Source organism: Balaenoptera musculus, chromosome 6, assembly GCF_009873245.2.
Source record: "Balaenoptera musculus isolate JJ_BM4_2016_0621 chromosome 6, mBalMus1.pri.v3, whole genome shotgun sequence".
NCBI lineage: Eukaryota > Metazoa > Chordata > Mammalia > Artiodactyla > Balaenopteridae > Balaenoptera > Balaenoptera musculus.
In genome coordinates, this window is record NC_045790.1 from 103830078 (window position 1) to 103853045 (window position 22968).

Consider the following 22968-nt stretch of genomic DNA (forward strand, 5'->3'; position numbering starts at 1 on the left):
GTGGGAAAATAGCCATGGACAATATGTAAATGAATGGACACGGCTATGTTCCAATACAACTTGTGGATACTGAAATTCAAAATTCATCTAATTTTCATGTGTCACAGAATAGTATTCTTGACTTTTTCCTCAACCATTTAAAAATGTAAAACCCATTCTTAGCTTTGTGGGCTGTATGAAGAGGGCACAGGCCAGTTTGCTGATGCAGCACCGGACTAGGATTCGACCTAACGTTCTTCCATTAACTACATGATCCTGGCCAAGTCACTTTGTCTCTCTGGGTTTGTGTTTTTTCCATCTGGACAGTGAGGGGGCTACTTGGGATGGCCTTTCAAGGTCCTTCAGTTCTCAAGTACCACGATTCTGATTTTTCATCAACAAGTATTTATTAGGCATCTATACATACCCGGCATTGTTTTCAATGTTGAGGACATAGCAGTGAATAAAAGCTCCTGTTCCCATAGAACTTACATTCTAATGGGAAAAAAAAGAAAAAGAGAGAAAATGAGTTTGTATACGATGTTGGGTAGTGATAAGGGCTATTTAGAAAATAAAGAAGGGGAAAAGGATTAGGAAGTGACAGGGCTGTGATTTTAGAAAGGGAGGTCAGGTAGCCTCTTGGACATTGACCTTTGAATGGAGACTTGAACAAATGAGGGAGTGTGGGCTCTGTGAACAGCCAATGCCAAGGCCTCGTGGTAGGAGCTCCCTGTACTCAAAGAATAGCAAGGCCAGTGTGGCTGGAGCACAGTGAACAAAAGGGATAAATAGGCTGTAGGGTCAGGCAGGTTGTCAGCGACAGGTCATTTAGGGCCTTTGGATTTAGGTCTTTGGATTTTATTCTAGGTGTGATGGAAAGCCCTTGAGAAGGGAATGGCACACTCAGATTTGGAGAGGATAGCTTTGGCTACTGTGGAGGCAGGGAGATAATTAGGAAGGTACTGCAACAGCCCAGGCAAGAGATGACAATGGCTTGAACAAAAATGGTAGCGCTGAAACGTGGTGAAAGTGCTTGGATTCAAGATTTTTTCTTTGTCTTTTCAAGACGTATTTTGAAAGTAGACTTGGCAGGATTTGTTGGAGGACTGGGTAGGAGGAGCAGAAGAGAAAAAGAAAAATCAAGGATAAATATGATGGAATCAAATCACGTTTTAGGAACATAATGATTACATAAAGGAAATATTTAACATTAACTTGTAAGGTAAGAATTAATCCTATTCTTTTATATAGTAGTATTAAAAAAACACAGATGTATTTGGTGATTTAGAAATTAACTGTACATACCTTAATAGACAAGGGACAGCTCTAGAATACCTGGTTTTAAAAACTCTGGCTGTTGATTTTTGACATGTTTTGAAAAATCTTTCCTCATGTGATTCTTTTCCCTAATACTGAGATGCCAATTACAGAAAATCAACTGGGTAGGGTTATAGTTTGCATTTGATAAAATAGGAGCTGAGATTAAGAAGATATTTCCCTCAGTTCTTCACTCTTGTATAAATCAAAATTGTGACTTAATTTTAGCAAAACAGTAAACCAATAAATAATTTTAAAGTACAGGTAACTTCATAACAGTTGACCAAGTTAACACTTATATTTTACAAGCGTTTCATCAAACCGCTTTCAGCATATTTATGACACACACATTTATTCTTTTGAAACCCCTACTGTGAAAGAGGGCCTAAGCACATTATGATACTTCAGGGGACTTCCATTAACAACTTCTTTTCAAATAGATTTATAGTGAGAACAGCTAGTCTCTTTTCTCATCTCTAACAGAAGTAGGCAGGCAGAAAAGGTGGACAGAACTGCCTCTGAGGTCTGAGAAGGCACTCAGAAACAGCACCCCGCCTGGACACACTGGCCCACGTCCTGAGGGGAAACAAGCCTCCCCGAGAGCCGTGGTCTTCACTGCAGGAGATGGACGAGAGAAGACACAGCCGCAGACACTGTCTTGCATTTATTCACACAGAGGAATAAGAATCGGTACAAATAACAAACACTGCTTTAAATACAAATAAATAGCTCTGGTTTCTAAAGGAAACAATTCTAGATAATTCAAAGTTAAGTATTTTCTAAGTTCCTATTAAAAATAGAAGACTATTTTGCATTAAATAAGTCCTACTCCACCATAACTCTCTGAGGACTTAAGGATAAAACGGTGAATTCTATGCTCTCAGAAGTCACCAGAAAAATGGGAGATAATGCTCCTACCTCCCTGACCTATCCCCCAAATGGAAAGAGAGTTACTTGCATCTTAGACTGAGCTCATAAACGCAGGAAGTATTTAACATTTAAAGATATCTGAAAAGTTTTACCTTGGGAAAGGTGGTAAGAATTTCTCTGAACCAGTTCTGTGAATTCTGAAACCTCACTATGCTGAAGTTTTGGTTCAAGTGTCTTAAATTCATTTATGCTCATAGGAAGACTTAAGTTCCTATAATGAAAGCTTCCTCTTGCTAGGAAAAATGACGGTAAACAGTCTGTACTCACTAAGAGTGGCACGTTGGGTAACAAAATGATTTACCTGGTAAAGAAGCAACGGTGCTGCCCAATGAAACAGTCTGTCAACCTTGCACCAAAATGACCAACCAGCACTGCTGACAGAAACACACTCCCAAATCTGTTGATTTCTTTTTCTTTCTCTATTGTTATATTTAAAATGTTCACAGAGGCAAAAAATATCCGGGGAGAAGTAGGTTCTACACATGAAGAATCGTTTTAAAGTCATGCAGTCTTTCAAGCCTTTAAAAACCACATAAAACATGAGGTTATTACAATCTCGGTGCCAGAGCAGTGCCTGCTCCATTGACTTTCTGTGTCCACTGCATGTCCCCACCTCACTCCGCATAAGAGAATTTGATTTCTTCTACTCAGACCTCTACACAATTATTAATAAATAATATGTCTGTTAGAGATCAATATAGCAATGTTTAAGTTTTCAAAGAAATTTTGCTTTTCTGTTTAGATTGACCATGATACAATTCCAAATAGAACATCCTCATGCTATTAAAAACAATCTCATGCAATAAATGCAATTTTAAAAGTCCCATATTCATAATGACATTTGGTATTATAGAGGCAGGATTATTTAGATTCTTAAAAAATGATTCCAGTAGAAAAACTGGATTTCCAAACAGAACTTCCATTGTGGTATAAAATGCTAAATTTCATTCTACAGTTTTGTCAATGCAAACAATTTTTTAAGATACACACGTTTTCTGAGTTGGGATTTTGAAACAATAAGCATAATTCTTAAACAATTACCCCAACATTTGCTCAGAGAAACAGCTCTTTTTGCCAAGAACCTTTTCTTTTAGTCCAGTTGGAGGGATTTCCATAGAGAATTCTGGAACAGCAGTTCTGAACATGATTCAAAAATCTCTCACTTCCTTCCCTGTCTTTTACTTCTTCTTTATGTTGTAAAGACACTTGAGTACAGAAAAATGTTTTTTTTTTTAAGATGGATATTAATAACTTAAGTTTCCTGATTTAAATAGTAACATTTTTTATGTTTGCCTTTCTCTCTGGCACACTATATAATGTTTCTGGAGTTACAAATCCAAACAAACCAGTCAACTAGAGCATCCCAGTGTTCAAATCACAGTTTTGGATACCATCCTATTTATTCTGGATGATGCTCAATTCCACACATACTTCAGGGGAGAAACATCCGTAAGAACATCCAAAGACGTTATGTTACCAAATTCTAACATGTGACTGTGCTCTGTCGGATAGTACCATTCACAGCTACAAGCACAAGGGCAGAGGATTTCAGGTGTGGAGACCAATTTGCTTTTGCTGTTATGGTAATTCATAACCATCATCTTCGAGATTTCCAAGCTGTTCTAGAATAAGGCGTAGTCCTTTTTTTATCTGGTGGCTTGAAGTAGGAATAAACAGGTGCTGCTGGGTACTCTGCATCTGGGTTTTCTGCCATCATTTTCAGCTTTGCTTCAATGGCTTTTATCTTTGCAGTGACACTGGAAAAAGGACAGCAGAGGATCAGAGCGGGTACATTCAGAGAATACCTGTGTCTTTCATCTTCTTTGTGCCTCTTAAGCATATCAGAGTAGCAACAAGATATTCAAACACAAACATGCAAGCATTTCATAGAAAACACATATAAAAACAATTAATGTTCTCATTTCAGGAAAGAGATCAAGTCTGGTCCCTCTATTAAGTTTTTTCTGTAAGACACTGTTAGAAGTACTTTGCATACTGCTACATTTAAACCTCAGACACCAACACTGATCAGAATCTTAATGTCTGTAGATAGTAGGCACTCAAAAATAATTCGTGTAGGAATTCAAAGCAGAGTCTGGAAGAGATGTGTACACTCATGTTCATGGTAGCATTGTTTTTTTCATGGTAGCATTATTCACAATAGATAAACTGTGGAAGCAACCCAAGTGTCCATTGAAGTATGAATGGATAAGCAAAATGTGGTATATACATATGCTACAATGTGGATGAACCTGGAGGACATTACGCTAAGTTAAACAAGCGTTAAAAAGTTAAATACTGTATGATTCCATTTACATGAGGTACTTAAATGAGTAGTCAAAATCACAGAGACACAAAGTGGAATGGTGGTTGCCAGGCGCTTGGGGGAGGTGGGAATGGGGAGTTAATGTTTAATGGGTGTAGAGCTTCAGTTTTACAAGAGGAAAAGAATTATGGAGACAGATGGTGGTGCTGGTTGTAAATTATGAATGTATTTAATACCGTTGAACTGTACACTTAAAAATGGTTACGATGGTAAATGTTATATTATGCGTATTTTACCACAATTAGAAAAAATGGAAGAAATGATTCACGTAGGTTATATTCTTCACTTTGCAGATAAAGAAAACAAGGCACAGAAAGGTTAACTTGCCCAGTGTTATACCGCTAGTGAGTGGCAGAGTTGAGATTTGAATGCAATTGGACTCCAGAGCCATACTATGAGCTATTATACTGTACCACCTTCTGAATCACTAAATAATAATGGAAAAAAAATCCTGGAACTCCTACAAAGTCCCTGTTTACTGACAAATGTGTGTTTAGGCTATCATTTACAGAGTGCTTACAATGAGCCAGGCAGTGGCCCAGTATTTTACTTATATTGTTTCTAATCCTTGCAACAATATTGCAAGGGTTTTGATCCACATTTTACAGGTAAACAAATGCATAGAGGTAGGGATTCACCCAAGGTTCACACAGCTAAGAAATTGTGGAGCCAGGATTCAAGCCGAGTTTATCATCAAAGCCCTTGCTTTTTCCTCTCCATTAGGTTGGGAGCTGCGTAGCCATGTATTAGAGAGAAGGGGTGAGGAGACATTGCAGAAGTTGTGAGGAATTCCCTTCTGATCAAGGTCACTGCTAACCCTGGACCAGAATGCAAAGCACTTAGGCAGAGTATTTTTTGGCCCACGGCTCCCTTTATTTTCCATTCTGATGCTGTCAATGGTCTACAGCCCGGGACAGAAACTTGGGAGGGAATGTGCACATGGCCTTTTAGAGATCCTCAAAAGGCATACATCTGCACATACTCATGATTTTACACCGGCAATGTAAAATTAAAAAACTAAGTTGCAATAAAAAAAGAACCCTGAGGTCGCACTGAGATGCATTCCAGCACCTTTTTCCATTAATGGAAAATTAACAGCCAGCCATTCATTCTGTATGAGTCACAGGGAAAACAACCTTCTCTAATTAGGCATAGATGTTAATCGAAAGATGTAAACTGAGGTTCTCTGGATTAAAAAATAAATGGAAAACACCAGGCTAGATTATCTAGTAAAAAGAGCAAACAGTGAAAATAAGAAACTAAAGACATGTTCACTGTACCATGGAGATCACCAAGCATAAATGCAGTCGTCCCTTCCTAACAGGAGTTAGATTTATGAAAACCTCCATGAAACCAATCTGTGATCAAGGAGGTTTAATCTCATGGGGAAAATAGGATAGCCAAAATAAGTTCCCAGTGAATCTACAGAAGTCATTGGTTAGGGAAAAAAAAAAAAAAATTGGGAGTATAAAATAAAGCAGCACAAAATTAAGAAATATCAATGATATTAGACAAATTAGTTGACTATAAAATTAATTTTAATTTACCAATTTTATCGCTCCTGAAAACATTTCAGGATCACCTTCCCCTGCAATTTAATGAGATGCTTGTACATCTGTTTTGTTTGGTGCAAATATACAGGAATGTTTTTTTTCCCCTGTCTGGCCCTCTGTCCAAATAGGCATCACTTTCCTGACTTCGTGACATTGTTGATTTCTTTTTTTTTTTTTTTTCATTTTTATTGGGGTATAATTGATTTACAATATTGTGTTACTTTCAGGTGTACAGCAAAGTGAATCTGTTATACAAATATATATATATCCACTCTTTTTTAGATTCTTTCCCCATATAGACATGTTGATTTCTGACCCTTATGGAACGCTGATGCTCTTTCACATATCTGCTTCCCCTCCCCTGGAACACGCTTTAGAACAGTAGTCCTGCATTTACAGCCTGGAGTTTCTTTGAAGCAGTAATTAAAAGACTGAATTTTGAAGTCCAGTAAACCTGTCTTTGAATCTGGACTCTGCTATTTGCTACCTGAGTGATCTTGGCCAAGATATTTTACCTCTCTAAACTTCAGTTTCCTCATTTGTAAAATGAGTACAACTGTACTTTTACCAGAATTTTTATAATTCAATGACATACGGCATGTAAAGTGTTTAGCACAGAGCCTGCTTCATAGTAAGCTCAACAAATCCTGGTTTTTGTTATTGTCACCATTTCTCCCTCGGCTACGATGCAAGGTAAACCCCTCTACTTCTGCTCACCCATCTACTTAACTTCCGCTTTCTCTACTCAACCCTCAATTCCTTCTGTTTTGAATTAACTCCAAGGAAGGAAATGATAATTTGTACTTACTAGAACCAAAACTGTTATATTTGCTGAAATGGTAGATAAAATTAAAGTGCTACAAACCCAAATTGTGTATAAAGGAACTCATAGGTGGGGAGGAATTTGTGTATAATGACAAACGCTGAAGATAATCAAGGCCTTATTAAAATGCCTGTTTTGATGGCAAGGACTGAATCTGATTTACCTCTGTATTCCCAGTGCCAAGTATAATGGCCAGTACATGGTAAGTACACCCAGCCTCTTTTGAGTGTATGAATTCTGTAAATGGCTGGTACACACTCTTAGGGGTGTGGGAGGAGGTGAAATGTATACATTCTGGAGACTAACTGAACACACTTCTCAGCGTGTCAAAAGTTAGTAGATTCCACTCTAAATTAAGAGTCCGAAGGTTTACTAGAACCGGAATGAAGGTTAGAATGAAGAGATGGCTCAAGCTCTTGCATACCTGCTTGCGTCTTCCTATAGTACACCTCCTTACCTTAGGTTAGACTGAGCGGGCTCAGTGCTTGAGGATGGCTCAAGACTAATTGGAAGGACCTTATCATTCTTGTTATGATCGTATCTCTGCAAGTAAGAAAAAGGCAAATTACTTCACCTGGGCAGAAACCAGCCCTCTACTGCAGGGCATGTGTTCAGAAATCCTAATCCCATCAGTGTATCGTTAGATTATTTTTCGACAATCTTAGGACTGCTTTATGCTTAGAATTAATGTAGACGTCCAGACAGTTTTGGCCTAAAAGTTATAAACTGAGAAATTTAGAAGAGGCTTCCCATCTAGCCATTAGTCCTCCTTATTTGGTAGGGAAAGAATTTCAGCCTTTAAATTCAGATGGTACAGATACACAGCAGGATTGCCCTCTCACATTCTTATTCTGTCATACATCACCTCTCACAATATTTATTTTGCTTTATTCCAAGCACTTTAAAATTTTGCTAGATTTTTGCAAAGTACCAACCGTAGCATTCAACTCTTAACAGATCTAAGTGGAGAAGAAAAGTAGTAACAGCTTTCAGCCACTGATATAGAAAACATTCTCCAGGAAGAGTAGTTTATTTGATGTCAGATAATTATATACTTCTTTTAAAAGGTGAATACAATATTAAAGAGCAATCGGGAGCCTCTGGTGGAAAAGACGTGTAAGAGAAGAGAACTGCAGGGCACAGAGATTCTCAATGAAAGAACGAAGGATGATTTATTTCTCTTGCATGTCTTTTCAATGAGATGCAGAATGAGAAAATGACAGCCAGTCTGGCAAATGAGACTTGATTTTCTTTTGAGTAAAAAAAGCATTTGGTAATTCTCTTTGCTGTTTCTATTTTTAAAGGCAATGGGCCCTAGAAATTGAGACAGCTCTGTGATTACCTGGAATACTCATAAAGATCCAAAGTGTCTGAGCTCTGTTTTTCAGCTTGCACACTGAACTCAAATGTCTTATTTCTGTGACTCTTTACTGGGAAGCTTGTTGGGTACAGTCTCTGATCAAAACTCATGCTCATTTAGCTAAAGACTGAGGCTCCAAATCTAGTTGTCACATATCTTTTTGCAGGCAGCTCTGTAAAGACCACACTGCAGGAGGAAAAGAATCAACTTTGGGAATTGCTCCAGTGCACATACTTCACCTGTGCTGGCTGTAACAGAAGACTGTTCTTTTTTTTTTTTTTTTTTTAAAGCGGTTGTAGCTTTTCCAGTGCACTTTCCCAAGAGAACAACTAGGAGATGAACCTGGCAGTTCACCACTGCTTGGGCCTTGGAGTCAATACAGACACTGCAAAGTCCCACAAATAACTCTTAAAATCTCTGGAGTAAGGAAATGTCAGTGCTTTAAGCACTCTTACAAACTACCCATTTCGCAAGCGTTTAGAATAAACAATTCAAACTCTCCACAGAACTGAGAGGCTGGGAAGAGTCTAACAACGCCTAAAGCAACTAATTTTAAAAATAAATACATTTTTTCCTCCAAAGAACAACCCCCACCAAAAAAATGATAGAGGTCTGAGTATACATATCAGTCACATGGAAGAATCAATCAAAAACAGAATCTGTGGGTATGCGGAGAGAAACGACGAAGGAACTTAATCCCTCCTGAGATGTTTCTCAAAAGAAAAATCTGGCAACACACATGGTAAATACAAGTAGGAGACCAGAGTATGGCTGTTCCAGATGTGCAGAGGCTCGGATGCAAGTGGGCAAGTGGACAAGTGTCCTTCGGAAGCTTCAGTTAGGACGAGCTGGTGCTGTCCTTCTAGCCTGTTAGACTTACCTTCACTTGCGCGTGTGCCCATCGCACCACCAGCCTCTTGGACAGAGCCAGCTTGCCGTTGAGACACTGGATGGCTTCTTCTGCTTCCTGTTCGGGAAAGGGGTTAATGTTAGTCGAAGGTTCAAATGCCTCACTAGCTTTGATGGCTGAATTTCTAACTGTTTTGTTAAACAAGTGGCAAAGGGTTTAAAAAAAAAAAAAAAAAAGGCAGAATAGTAAAAAGGGTATGAGTTTTTGTAATCTCAGTCATACAAAAATTCAAATCCTGGCTCTGCCACTTACTGGCAGCGTAATATTTAGCAGGTCAGTTAATCTCTCTGGATATTATCTTTTTCACCTGTAAAATACGGACATTGCTTGTTCCTCAGTGGTCATGAGGAGTCAAAGAGCGCATGTAGAGCACGGAGCATATGGTAAGCACTCAACCAACGTCAGCTTATTAGCTGACTATTGTGTTGCCTATTGGGTGATACCTTTCTACATACTTCTGTTAGTTACAGTAGCACCTACTATGTCAAGAAACTGTACTCCCCCAGGGACTCTGAAACTATATCCTGGACTAGGGCTTATACTCCCTGAATCCAAAGTGAGAAACAGTAATGGCTTCAAAGGATATAGGAGTGAAGGAAACCAGGCCGGAAAAAGCAGGAGTGAGTCAAAGAGACTACGAGCAAGGTATCTCTGTGGGCCAATCTCTGCACCTGGTTTTCAGAGCCAGAACTTCCCTGACCCTTTCCCCATCAGATATAGGAGCAACGAAATTGAAAGGAATTCCTGAGGCTGGGTAATAGGCACTCTAGGACATTCCCAGGAAGCCTGGCTGTACTTTTCCATCCTGCCAAGCCTTCTCTGCTCCATTTGTATCCATGAGGCATTCAGCCAAGCGTAACCCACGTTTACTGGGAGTGAAGAAGCCCTTAAGGAACAGGAAGAGGAACAAGGAGAGTCCGAGGCTCAGTGTAGGACATTCCAGTCTCGTTTTCCCAGTGACTCTCTTATTCCTCTGGATCCTGCCAGCATGACATTCAACAAATATCTGAGTACCTACTATGTGTCAAATATTCATCACTGGTATCCCTGCCTCACTATGGCACGCAAAGTTAGAAGGACAGATGAGACATTTTATTCTTAAGTTTCACTTAGTGAATTAGAATTTACATGACACTCTCCATTAATTCTGTAGCATCAACAGTCATAAGATGCCAGCAGGTGACCAATGTTTTAAAAAATAATTTCCCGTCTCTGTAACTTGTTTCAAAATTCATGTTTCCAACAATATTATTAAATGCCAAATGTGTTTTCATATAAATTCTCACCTATTCTCTCAACTTCCTAAAACGTAAGGAGGGTGTGTGTTTTTAATCCCCATTTTTAGATGAAAACTGAGGTCAAAATAAGTTAAAGAGACTTGCCCAAAGTTAATAAATAAAAGAGTCAGAAATAACAGGCTTTGTGACTTCGAGTTTAGTGTTTTTAAACCAGCATCTATCCTCAACATGACCACTGATTTTAGTTGTCTGTAAACATCCTCAACGTGCTCTATCATTAGGAAAGAATAAAGTATTCTAAAATGCTAACTATATAGAGCACATTTTCAGTTCCCTCAAAAAAAACCTTGAACAATTAGAACAATAATGAATCACTTACTGCCTATCACATTTGCAAAAATTAGGGGAAATTAAAAAAAAAAAAAATCCCCAGCACTGTTAAAGGACAAATGACACTCTCAGACAGTCTCAGAACATACTGATACATCATTTCTTGAAGGCAATTTGGCAGTCATATTACGAAGAAAAATTGTGGCCTTTGTTGACACCACTCCATTTCCATGAATATAGTAAATATGTACATAGAGCTAAAGAGATGTTCACTGCACTGCTGACACATGTGGAGATTAGTTAAGTAACTTACCATATGTTCACAGAATAAAATATTATGCAGTCATCAAAGATGACACAGGTTAGTTTTTAAACTGAGGTCTAAATAATAAAATGTATTATAGATATAGATCAGTGAATTTTTACATATATCTACAGCTACACCAGTGAAACCACAATATGACACAGAATGTTATCTTGATGTGTATTAGATGACAGAAAAAATTTTAATTTACTTTCAGTGGTAAATAGGATATATGATTCTGTTTGTGTGTTATAAGCTGCACGTTTTTTAAAAAATTGTGTACATGTGTTTGTGTGCGTGTGTATGTGTATGTGTGTATGAATGTGAAGAAAGAAGAAGGGACTACAAAGATATACAACTAAATATTAAAAACAGTGATTATTTCTGGGTTTTAGGCTGATAAATGAAGTTACTTATCTATATTTTCATCTGTAAGAAACAGGTATCACTTTTACAGTAAGAAAAACATCCAAATACAATTATTATTAATAAAACAGTAACTAGGCAATGTTCTCACACATGACTAATAAAGTTATCGAGTTATAAGCAGCGTCTCCATATTTAATAACATTCAAATTCAATTCCTTTATCAATGCATGTCCTCTCCAAGGACTAAATTTTAATCCGGATACATGGATACATCACGGTTGAAGCTGGACGTTCTCTTTCTCCGTATATATTCAGATTTGTCCACATTTATTCTGAGACATTGAGAAGAAGCATACATTTTTAAGAAATAAAAATAAAAGAGAGTTTGTGGGCGGCTCTCCACAGACAGGGAGGGCTTCTGCACCACGGGGCAAAACTACTGAAAGAAAAGGAGGCTTTGTTGGCCAGCCACTAAAGGAACAAACACAAGAGAACAGGGAGGATCACGTCCATGTGCTTAATGTGGGCATCCCGAAGCATCTGGTCAGAAAAGTAGGTCAGCTGCCTGAGACTGCCAGCCTGGGGACGGGAGACCTTGAAAGCTGTTCACTAATTCAGTTTTTACCGAGGATCTCCTTCAGGACTCAGAGCACAGCACACAGAGATGAATCAGACATGGCTCCTGCCCACAAGGAACTGCTATTCTAGTAGTCAAGAGGGATGCACAGATAATTATGAGAGTATAAGTACTGGGAAAGGGGGAGAAGTTCAATTACCTGCTTAGTTTCAAAGTTAACGAAACAGTACCCTCGAGGCTGTCCCTCCAAAGCACCTGACTTGTGGAAGAGGAAGTCGAACTGCTTCACCGTGCCAAACCTCTGCAGGAGCTTGAGAAGGTGGTATCTATGGAGAAAGAACAGCCCCTGAGACACTCTGGGAATTTGGTCAGCCTGCGAGATAAAAGCAGGAGATAATTTACCCCAGGGATAAAACCTCACATCACTGCCCCCTGCCTTCCTCCAAACTGCCGTGTTAGTTTATTTGGCAAACAGAGTTGTTTGCCTCTATTTGGAATGGGAACTAGAATTGTCATGGCTATGCGTCTGTCCAACACAAAAATACCAAACAAAAAAACCACACCTAGCAAACAGCTGTCTGGCCCACAAGCACCATTTGTTTTTCTTTTGGAGAACAGCTCAAAAATAGTGTTGATTTATTTATTTTCGATCTCCTGGCAATGAAATAGTATTTGTGAATAACTACAACTCCATCAGAAACACACACCCACACTCCAAATGCAAAAGCCAACCCTACCTCAAAAATAAACAAAGTAACACATACACATTCACACAAACAAAAAAACAATCCTGGAAGACTTCCCCGTTAGCTTTCACAGTTAATCATTAGCCCCAAATTGCACTTGAGACAAATTCTGCCAAAAGCCAAACCACAGCTAGTGGCACTTCCGTAAGTGCTTGAGAGTTTCCATCCCTGATGTGACCGAATGACAGGACAATGTGGAACCGCAACGTGATGGAGGTTGGTGTCACACAAGGCAGGGGAACCTGGCCGGTCCTATAAATCATCCCACTGCAGGTAACTACCCAACCTCAGTTGCTTCAATATGATTTATGCTCTGGAGTGTGGCTGAATAAAGAATCTAGCTGGCCAAGGAAGGCATTTACTCCTGGCAGGAGGTTTACCCCAAGCTCTTGCTTGCCACTCTGCCCCTCACCCTCTTCTTGGATTCCTTTCTCTAAAACTTACTTGGTTTCTATAGAGCTTTTAAGTTATTCAAACAGATGTGGCCTTAACAGGTTGCTGTGGCCAATCTCAATTCCGACTTCCTGTCATCTGATGTGAGGGTGAGACAAACCAACAGCTCTCCCGTTTCCTTTTCCTTTGGCCTTCCTCCTGGCATCCTCCACGCTATTCAAATGGAGTCAAGGCTTTCTCTAAACAATGCTGTCCCTGTGATACTAAAAAGGTATCAGCCCACATGCTAAAACTGTTATTACTGGGAATTCTACCCCACAGGGAGTCAGTAAAGCTGTCTTCACAGCCACATTTATATTCACATTGTTTTCTAGAAGAAAACTCATCAAGATTTTATTCTTGAGTAAGGATCTCCTTTGGGAGGCAGAAAGATATGAAATGGAGCATAAGCTACACTAAATTTGAGACTAATGCACATCAACAAGCAAGCCCATTATCCTGGATCAGGTCCTGACACAGTGGAGCAAGGAAGACATAACACAGGTCTTATACTGGGGCAGGGTGCAAGGATCCCAAGGCATACAGTGGATATTAATCTGGTCTTTAGATCTGTTTTGAAAGAGAAAACAACCATAACGCTCTAGTTTCCGAACTCTCAATTCCTATCACGATACCTCAACTGCTGGTGAGAATGAATGAGGTGATTCTTCAGGGGAAAGGGAGACACCTAAAGTGCAAATTTCTGGTTTTACTTAGTTTTCTGAATATGCTTACAGCAAGGGTGGGTCTCTCAAGTGCACAGACAGATGGGTTAGAAGAATCTCTCTCAGGGTCTTTAATTCACAGCTGCATCTTCCACTTATTATACCCATTCAAACCTCAACACTGCACCAGTTGCCATAAATGGTGGGTCAAATCTGTTTTTTAAAAAACAACCTAAGGGCTACTGTGGGCCGGTCATCTTTTCATTAACTCCATTCTGCTTAATAGCAGGAAGGTAAGGCGATCGGCATTTCCTAGGAAATGAATTTTAATTTACTCAGGGAAAGAAAAAAAAAAAAACTCCGACAGATTATTCTTTGAAAAGCTAACAAATGCGTTCTGCCCGAGAAGTGCGACCTTAAGATTCCAGGAACATCTGCTTAGGTCCGTGTCTTTCAACTGCTCCAGGATTTCTTTCCTTGTTTGATAATTTCTTGAAATTATCGGAACACCGAAACAAAAGGAATGAAATGTTTACTATTTTGCTTCCTGGAGATGGGGACTGCAAGCTCTGATAGTGAAAAAAGCCTGAAGGATCTTGCTTTCACATCTGCAAGCACTTTCATCTGCTGCTGAAGTATGGGAGAGCTCACTACTCATCAGAGCCTTGCTTCACTTGATGAAAATGTGGGCCCTGCAGCCTGCGGGAGCCGGAGAATTAGTACACCAGTCCCATACATATTTCTGCAACATAATCAGTGTTTTCTGTAATGGGTCTTTAAAATGGCCTTCCTGCCTAATGGCACAGAGGGAATTAGTCTATATGAATTAGATTAGGTTAAGACAGACACCTACAAATGTGTCAAGAATTGTAGTATTAGGCACTTGGACTATCCAAATGAATACAACTAAGTCTCTGTCTTCAAAGACCTGACATTCTGGTTCGAGGAGAGAGAGATGTAATCAAACAATTTTAAAACAGTGTGAAGCTTGCACACAGAGGTATGTACGTGAGCACACAGATGAAGAGGACCAACTGCGCAGGGAAGGTGGCAGTTAGTGAATACCCTGTGTAAAGACATAAAGGTGAAGAAGACTGACCCATCGGCAGACAGTGGGGGCTCTTAGGCAGTAAGAGAAGAGGCTGAAAGGCAGGCAGGGGACAGGCTGTGAAAGATGTTGTGTGCAGGAGGGAATCTTAATGTGACGTTGTAGGTACTGGGATGCCAACGAAATGACATTTAAAATTCTTTTTAATGCACAATTTGTTTCAGAGAAATTTTTTTTTCATAAACTTACAGAAATTATTATGTGGTGGGTCTTTATGTTCTATGCCTTGTATGTTTTTAAATGGTCTTACTTTGTTTCAAATTTAAATAAGCAAAGAGTAAAGGCTGTTTTATGCAAATCAATGCATGAGAAGCAGCATAGGTCATGGAGGAAAAACAAGGAATGGGCTGAGAGGGAAGCGGGGGTGTCTTCAGGGGGAAACACTCTGTTCTTACATGCTCATGCATTTACAATCCCTTGAGTTTAGCTCTGAAAGTCTGCATGAGAAGGACATTTCCCCCCAGGTGGCTCTCCATTGCTTTTAAGTTTACTTAATACACGCCAGTCCTGACCTCCTCCTCTCCACAAACTATGCCTCTTTCCAGCTATTCCGCTGGACGGTGTGGACATGATTCTTTTCCATTTCTCAGGCAAGAGACATCAGGATCATCTTTAGCTCTCCACTCCTCTTCAGTCACCTTCTTCATCTCGCAGACTCCACCCAGTGGCCTCCAAGTTCACTGTCTCTATCTAGGTGATATTAATGGCAGGTCCGCAGCTAATCTTCATCTTTAGTCTTTGGCCCTCCTGTTCATCCTAAATACTGATGTCTGATTTTCCTACTAAAACATCACTTTCATGATGTTGGTCTCCTGCCAAATACCCACGAGTCTCTTCTACGTGAAATTCAAACTTGTCTGAATAAATTTTATAGATCCTGTCTTAATCTGATAGCATTCTCTCTCTCCAACTACTATTTTCATTATCGTTTAGTACTCAACCTCCCCTTCAGTCAAAAAGGTCTTCCCGATATTCGACTCATCCATAACAATACTTCTTATTCCTACTTATATTCCTTTATTTATGATTCACCCTCCATCTAGAATGTTCTTTCTTTTAGAATTTCTACTGGCTTTGTTCTCTCTCATACTTCTCCTTATGCATAACGCAGTGGCTATTAATTTGGCTTTCTATACAGCACATTTAATATTTAAAAAAGAAAGCAGTACTAACCCTTTCAGAAGAAACCATGGTATGGAAAATAGATGTCTAAAGACATTAATTTGTTCAGCTTCTCTATTGACGGCACTAGTAATGATATTTAAAGTTGTTGTTTTTACTCTTACAGTTAGACTGGGTCCCATAACATTTAAAGGAAGTCCTTACAATGAAAAATTTAGAATAGAATACTTCAGGTTATGACTGTCCAGTTACATGGATTGTTAGAATATTTGTGCAAAGAGCCCTATATTAGGTGCCAGGAACTTAGTCCTATCATTAACTACTTAAGTGAACTGAGTCAACTCCCTTTACCTTTCTTTACTTATAAAATAGGGAAATGTTGTCTGTTCTACTTGCCTCACAAGATTGTTACAAGCTTAAATAAGAGGAACTAATGAAATATTAGAGCTAGAAGACATTTCCAGAGCATTTAGTTGAACAGTCTCACTTTATAGGTAAGAATTATGAGGTACAATATAGTTGAAAGGAATCCAAATATAGTGGAAAGAACACAGGCTTGGAATCTGCTACCTCCATAAATAAGAGTATGTCATCATTCCCTTAAATCCAGATCTCTAAGATCTATTTAGTTATACAGATATTCCTGGCATGTAACATGGTCCTAAAATGGTCAGTATTGCAACTACAAACTGAACAGAGTACCAGGGTGCTAGGCAGTCAGTCAGCAATGCGTATTCTGTTGAGAAGAGGCTGATGGACGTCCTACTATAACTTGAGCACAACTCAGATTAGTAACAGGCACACACACACATAAGATGAATAGAATTATTATGAAATAAACTTTGAAAAACTGAGTGGAAAAGGTTTTTTTCTTTAAAAAACTTCTGTCAAGAGTCATTAGAACTTTAGAGATTTGGATTCAAATAATATTTTCTGAGATTGGACTACAAGCTGGGTACACATGTTCACACAAGTTTCATCATGTAGCCCTTCAATGTTTGGGAATGACTGTATTTTAATAATTAGTCTAGGTCCATCGTTACCTACATCTTGAAAGGAACAGGATCCAGAAGTTTATGTACTTCAAAAACTTGGAAGAAAATCACATATTTCTACAAGATGAGACCTACCTTACTATAATGTTAGGTTTCTTTGCTGTCATTAAGTAAATTAAATGAAGTAACACTATGCATTTCATGCTAACCATAAGCTACAATTGGTAGTTACGTCATTAAGAAGAAATTTAATAAATCAGTTTGTTTATCGAGAAAATATTTTAAGACAAGGAATCCATAGATGAACTACAGTAGAAATGACCTCTGGTGACACAGAGGTGGGAAGTCACAGGTGGAGCCAGCAAGGCCCTGATCTGTAGTCTAGTACTGGATGTCCACCTTTGTCCTGCTATGAGAAGAGCAGAGATACCAGTGGGAGAGTTTTTGATTCCATGTTCCTGTTAATGCTCTAACTAAAGAAAACATTCACATACTCCCACTTATGACATAAACTGAGGTGGCAGATGCCCATGTGAACCTTCCTGTCAAGCAGCAGGATACAATTATAACACGAGTATCATTACAGGGCACCGCAGCTACAACAATGAGCATTGTTTCCACGCTCCAGATTTCCATTCAGACAAGAAGAGGTGGGAATGGAAGCCACTCTTGGGAGCATCCTCTCACAGCCCGGGTTTTAGATGATGGAAACAGCTTCTCTGTTTAATTCCCTCATTAACTGAGAGCTTGGGCAGGTTCACACATTCATCCTCAAAGCCGTAAGTCATAAAGAGAGCCAAAATAAATGCACCGTCTATATTTAAGGGCCCTCGTGACCAAGGTAACATAATTAGGGGGCAACACACCTTAAATACCATCATAATTTCTAGAGGGACCCAACAGTGTCTGCACTTAGCCAATTTGAGCTTGAGCAGGTTTAAGGAACTGAACATTCTGTCATGATCCTGATATGTTAGTTTACATCTCTTTCCTCTCTCATAATCCCAACCCTGTTATACACCTCCTCTCACCCCAGACTCCAACAAGCAGATTCCCTTCTTTCCGCTCTCCTTGCTTTTAACACTATTCCACAGGGAATAACTTCTAGGACTGAGGCTGTAACCTATGCTTGCTTTAAGCATTGACCCCAAATGGCTCAATCCACTCACGGTTGGCTATCCTGCCACCAACCACCCCCTGCCCCTACCGAACGACTGGGGGAAGGAAAAACCTCTCAATTCTCTCTGCTAAGGAATTTCATTCCACTATAATATCCACAAAGGAAAGAGTGGGGAGTCAAGACAATTCAATTAGCTTTGTCACCATGGACAAGGCACTTCCATCTCTTGGGCTTCAGTTTCCTCTGCTGTAGGACAAAACAGCTGGAATATATCAGAGTCTTTCAAGGGTGCTCCACGAGTCCTATAAGTGATCGCCAAAGAAAGGGTGACTGCTGCCCAAAGGCACTGGGTACACCTTGTCCTCCCTTTAATCAGAGCAACTCTGAGCTTTTATTTTATATCTAGGTTCTGTACTTTAATAAGACAAGGCTCCTCAGATTTAGAAACTTTGAAAACTGCCTAGCATGGCACTTGGCACACAGTAGGCACTCAAATCATTTAACAAATGAATGAAAACCAAAGTGACTGGTGTATCTCTAAGATTCCTTCTGACTTTCCTTGGTTCCATGGCTGCTTAACATGAGTTAGAGTCAAGTGGTACCTCTCTGCCTTTTGTGAAAATACTGATACTTCTTCTGCTTGTTCCTTCATTTTGGGGAACGAAAGTATGCCCATGGCTGGTTTTAGGAAATAATTTCCTAGTCACTGGGTACAAGGATTCGAAATAGTTGAAAATTAGGAGAACATCTTACGCAAGCAGGAAAAACAAGTAATACATGGTTTAAAGGGTATCCAAGTCTGTGTCTGTGCAGTAGAAGAGTCCAAATGTAAGAAAAATGACAAGATGACAGGCTAAAACAACATATTCCCTTCAAAGATAATTAAAACATAAATAAAAGGGCCAAAATATAGCCTATATCCCTTGAAAATGCTTCTGAACGTCCTCACCACAAGCATCCCAATTTTGTAGGTAATGAATTAAAATATCTTAGACTCACTCTGTGATTTTGGGGTCCAGGTTGCCAATCCATAACCGGTGCCCTTCCTGTAGGGAACCCTCCGAAAGGATGGATGCATTCTCCAGGGGAAGAGTTTTGGTTTCTGCTTCCATCAATCTCTACGAAATACTAAAGGAAATGTGAACATTCAGACAGGAAAGGAGCAACATGTTGTGAACATGAGACTTCAAATTCAATTCAACAAACATTTATTCAAGGAGGGCATGCCCTGGGCAGTCCTTCAGAGGCTTCAGTTATTCCACAAACAGGGCCCCAGCACCAGTTCCCTTGGGACAGCTCCTCCGGCAGCCAGAGAGCAAAAGCTTCCATTTAAGGTGAAAGGGGCGTGGTTCTGTGTGTAGAAACTAGTTTTTCTCTTTCGAAGCCAGAGGCGGACTGGGCAGGAGGCCAAAGTCTCTATTACTACATGATACTCCAGTTCAACAACCGTCACCCAAAATAAGCCTTGGAAACCACCAGAAAGTGAGTCTTAATGACACTTAAGGGTATGGGTGGGGAAGAACAATAATAAGTAATCAATTAGCTATTATCATGTCTAATATTTTGGGAGACACTGGGAAGAAGAGACTACCTTGCTCCGTAGTTATTCCAGTTCCATTATTTACTAGTTCTGTAACGGTGGGCAAGTTACGTAACCACTCTGTGTCTCAGTTTCCTCATTTGTAAAATGGGGATAATAAACAGCTATGCAGATTCACTGAGTTAACACACCAAAAACATTAAGAACAATAAACGCATGGCACCTAAGAAGCATTCAATTAATTTTAGCTTAAACTATTACCGACTTAGTTCCTGAAATGTCTCATCTCACAGCCACAAAAGGAGGATGAGGGTTACGATGGAGACAGTAATGTAACGAGCAAAAACCTTGCGGTCAGAAGGCCTGGTTTCAGATTTTGGCATTTCCATTGGAAGTCACTTCACTCTTAGCTTCAGTCTCCTCACCTTTACCTAATAAACCTTGCCCTGCTTATAACTCAGAGTTGCTGAGAAGACCAAAAATGACACAACAGATGTAAAATAAAGCTTTAATGTATAATGTGGTAGAGGAAGAAAACTAAAAGGGCTGGGAAGATGGCAGGCTGTGACAGACTTCAGAACTCCCTGCTAGAGAAAACATGTCCTGTAAAACCAGAAGTGCCTCCGAGATCAGTGTTGCAGGAACTGTGTCTTAGTAACAACAGCTGACATACTGAACACTGCCATTACCTCTTATTCAACTCAGCACAGCTTACACAGGCTAGCACATAGCAGCCCCTAAGGTAATTGTTTGTTAAATGTGTTTATCTACCTCCACACATGAGGGTATTTTTCTTCCTCTCTCATCCACATGTTCAATCTGTTCCATAACGTGAAACAAGCAACTAATAACTGCTAAACCCTGGGCTATGTGCTGAAAATAGAAAGATGAACAAGCCATAGCTCTTGCTCCTACTTCCTGGGACAAAGGTAAAACAGGCGTAAATAGAATCCCAGGTGTGGAAACTGGAGAGGAGAAATATTTTGTCCTTTCCTTTCCTTCTACTTACAGATCATTCATTCAAAAAATGTTTATAGAGCCTCTATTTTCCAGGCGGTGTCTAGGTACTGGGGACCGAGCAGTGAACAAGCAAGGTCTCTGCTCTCTGGATGCTTATATTTGGAAGAGGGGCAGGACAAGACAAAAGCAAAATAAATAATCAAGATGTAATTTGTGATAAGTGCCGCAAACACAGTTAAGCAAGGGGATTTGACAAAGTCTAGGGATGGACTACTTTAGAATTAGTGGAATGGGAAGACCTCTATAGGAGATGACATTTGAGATGAGACTTGAATGATAGAACCTTCTGATACTAATACCAACAGGAAATAGTATCACACGAGGGAACCATTTTTAGTGGGAAGAGTGCAGGATATGGGGCCAAAAGATAGGCACTCAAATCCTGGCTTTTGCACCCAGTTATTTTGTGACTTTAGAAAGTCATGATTGACCCTTAAGTGTCCCGTCCTCAGAAAAGCTTTCCCTAATAGAGCAGAGCATCTGGTTAGTCTCTATGACAGCTACCTTTTTCTTTCCACATAATACTAGCTCAATGTGTCACATACTATTTTATCTTCTGTTTCCCTCACTAGAATGTAAGTTACTGGAGGGCAGGGCCTTACCTATTTTGATGATTCTATTCCCGGCACTTAGTACACTGCCTGGCTCCTGGCTGGTACTCAGTATTTACTGAATGAATGAATGAAACAAGCCACTTCCCCACTCGGAGCCTCAGTTTCTTCCTCCTTCCTACAAAAGGCCTAATTATCCCTATCTCAAGGGTTGTTATGAGGCTTAAATATGACAATACACGTGACAGCTCGGCACAGCACTTTTTGAGGAACGGTAAAGTGTGGTAAGTGATCAAGATGCCATACGACAATCAAAATCCTTTGGGTTCGCAATGGCGACAACCTCTTATATTCACAGAATTCACAAAACGCTCCCGCCCACCCCCCCTCCCCCGCTGAGCTACAACGACCCTGGAAGCCACGAACAGTCATTTGGGGAAACTGAAGAGCAGAGAAGCAGGCGCTTGTTCCTAAAAGCTAATGGTAACGGTGGGGTCAAGCCTGGAATCCCGGCTTCCCGATCCCTGGCCGCGAATTCCCAGATGCGATGGGTCATTACTCGGATTGTTATTTCCGGGCCAGCAGCGGGACAATCCGGGGCGGGGCCTGAGAAGCCGTCTCTCTAGGGCAGCCTCCTCTGGGAGCCCCTCGCGGGGTCGGGGCTAAGGTGCAGGGGCTCGTCGCGGCCGGACTCACCTCGTCACCTCGGCGTAGTCCCCTCGGCTCATGCCCCCAAAGCAAGCCCCGACTCCGCGGTCAGATGGCCCTCTAGACGCGTCCACCTCTGCGCCGCCAGCTGCCAGGCCGCCCGTGACGCACTACGCCTGCGCCGCCGGCCCGCCCCGTGACGTCACGACGCCCGCGCCGCCGCCGTCGCCGCCGTCGTGCGAGTCTTCCTAGTAGACTGGGCGCTAGCTGGTGAGTGGCCTCGGCACGGCCTCGAGGCGCGCGCGGGGCCCGGGTGCCAGAGATCTCTACTCAAGGACCTCTGGGGGACTGAACACCCGGACGCGTTCCATTCGAATCCGGCTTGACCTTTACGGCTGGGGGCGGGACCTGCTGATCAGAGCGAGTCTGGGGGCGGGGCTCATCTCATCAGCTAGGAACTTCCAGGATGGGAGGCGGGGCTTACTAAATAGTGGCAGCTACTTAGTAGCTTGCTACCTGGCTGGAGCATTTAATTTTCATAACAATCTTTTGGGGGTAGGTTTTTCTTTTTTTATAGAATTAAGTCCAGACCCTTTATTTATTTATTTTTTTGGCCGCGTGGCATGTGGGATCTTTTCCCCAACCAAGTATCGAACCCGCGCCCCTTACTCCCAGGGGAGTAGGTATTTTTAATCCCCCATGCTGGAGAAAGGGAAGCTCAGAGAAATAACTTCATCAGGGTCACGTGGCTAGTGAGTGATGGCGCCCAAATTCCAAAGCCTCAACTTTTAACCATTACTCTGTGCGGCCCAGTGGCAAAACAGTTGTCATTTGAATAGCCCTTCTGTATCTACAAAGTGCTTCTGCATCTCTTATTCGATCGTCCTGATAACCCTGATAAATATTATTGTCATCTACAGATGAAATTGAGGCCCAGAGATTTTGACCTATCGAAGGTCACATACCTAGGAAGTGCTGGAACCAGCACTCTTTCCCAGGTCTTCT

The 22968-nt window shown here is 40.6% G+C and overlaps 2 protein-coding genes across 4 annotated transcripts in view; one reads left to right on the plus strand and one right to left on the minus strand.

Moving 5' to 3' along the window:
* Positions 1 to 1947: 1947 nt before the first annotated feature.
* On the minus strand, positions 1948 to 22144 carry RBM18 (RNA binding motif protein 18). The gene is made up of 6 exons (XM_036855076.1): positions 22012 to 22144; positions 19204 to 19332; positions 12216 to 12342; positions 9169 to 9255; positions 7386 to 7471; positions 1948 to 3983 (listed from the first exon to the last, which is right to left on the minus strand). The coding sequence occupies exons 2-6, from the start codon at positions 19314 to 19316 to the stop codon at positions 3824 to 3826; spliced, it is 573 nt and encodes a 190-aa protein (XP_036710971.1). The 5' UTR covers positions 19317 to 19332; positions 22012 to 22144; the 3' UTR covers positions 1948 to 3823.
* MRRF (mitochondrial ribosome recycling factor) overlaps positions 22102 to 22968 on the plus strand; it is a 55706-nt gene continuing 54839 nt past the window's right edge. For 2 of the 3 annotated variants that reach the window (XM_036855073.1, XM_036855074.1), the window contains exon 1: positions 22102 to 22233. The gene's annotated coding sequence lies outside the window, so the exon portion shown is untranslated. The remainder of the gene's footprint in view (positions 22234 to 22968) is intronic. The other variant, XM_036855075.1, reaches the window with a different exon arrangement.

Excerpts from the sequence above, each read along its gene's own strand:
- RBM18 (XM_036855076.1), bottom strand. The coding sequence starts at position 19,316 with ATGGAAGCAGAAACCAAAACTCTTCCCCTGGAGAATGCATCCATCCTT. Across the intron at positions 12,343-19,203 it reads CTGGACCCCAAAATCACAGA|ATACCACCTTCTCAAGCTCC; the intron begins GTGAGTCTAAGA and ends CTTTCTCCATAG. Across the intron at positions 3,984-7,385 it reads CCCGCTCAGTCTAACCTAAG|TGTCACTGCAAAGATAAAAG; the intron begins GTAAGGAGGTGT and ends TCCTTTTTCCAG.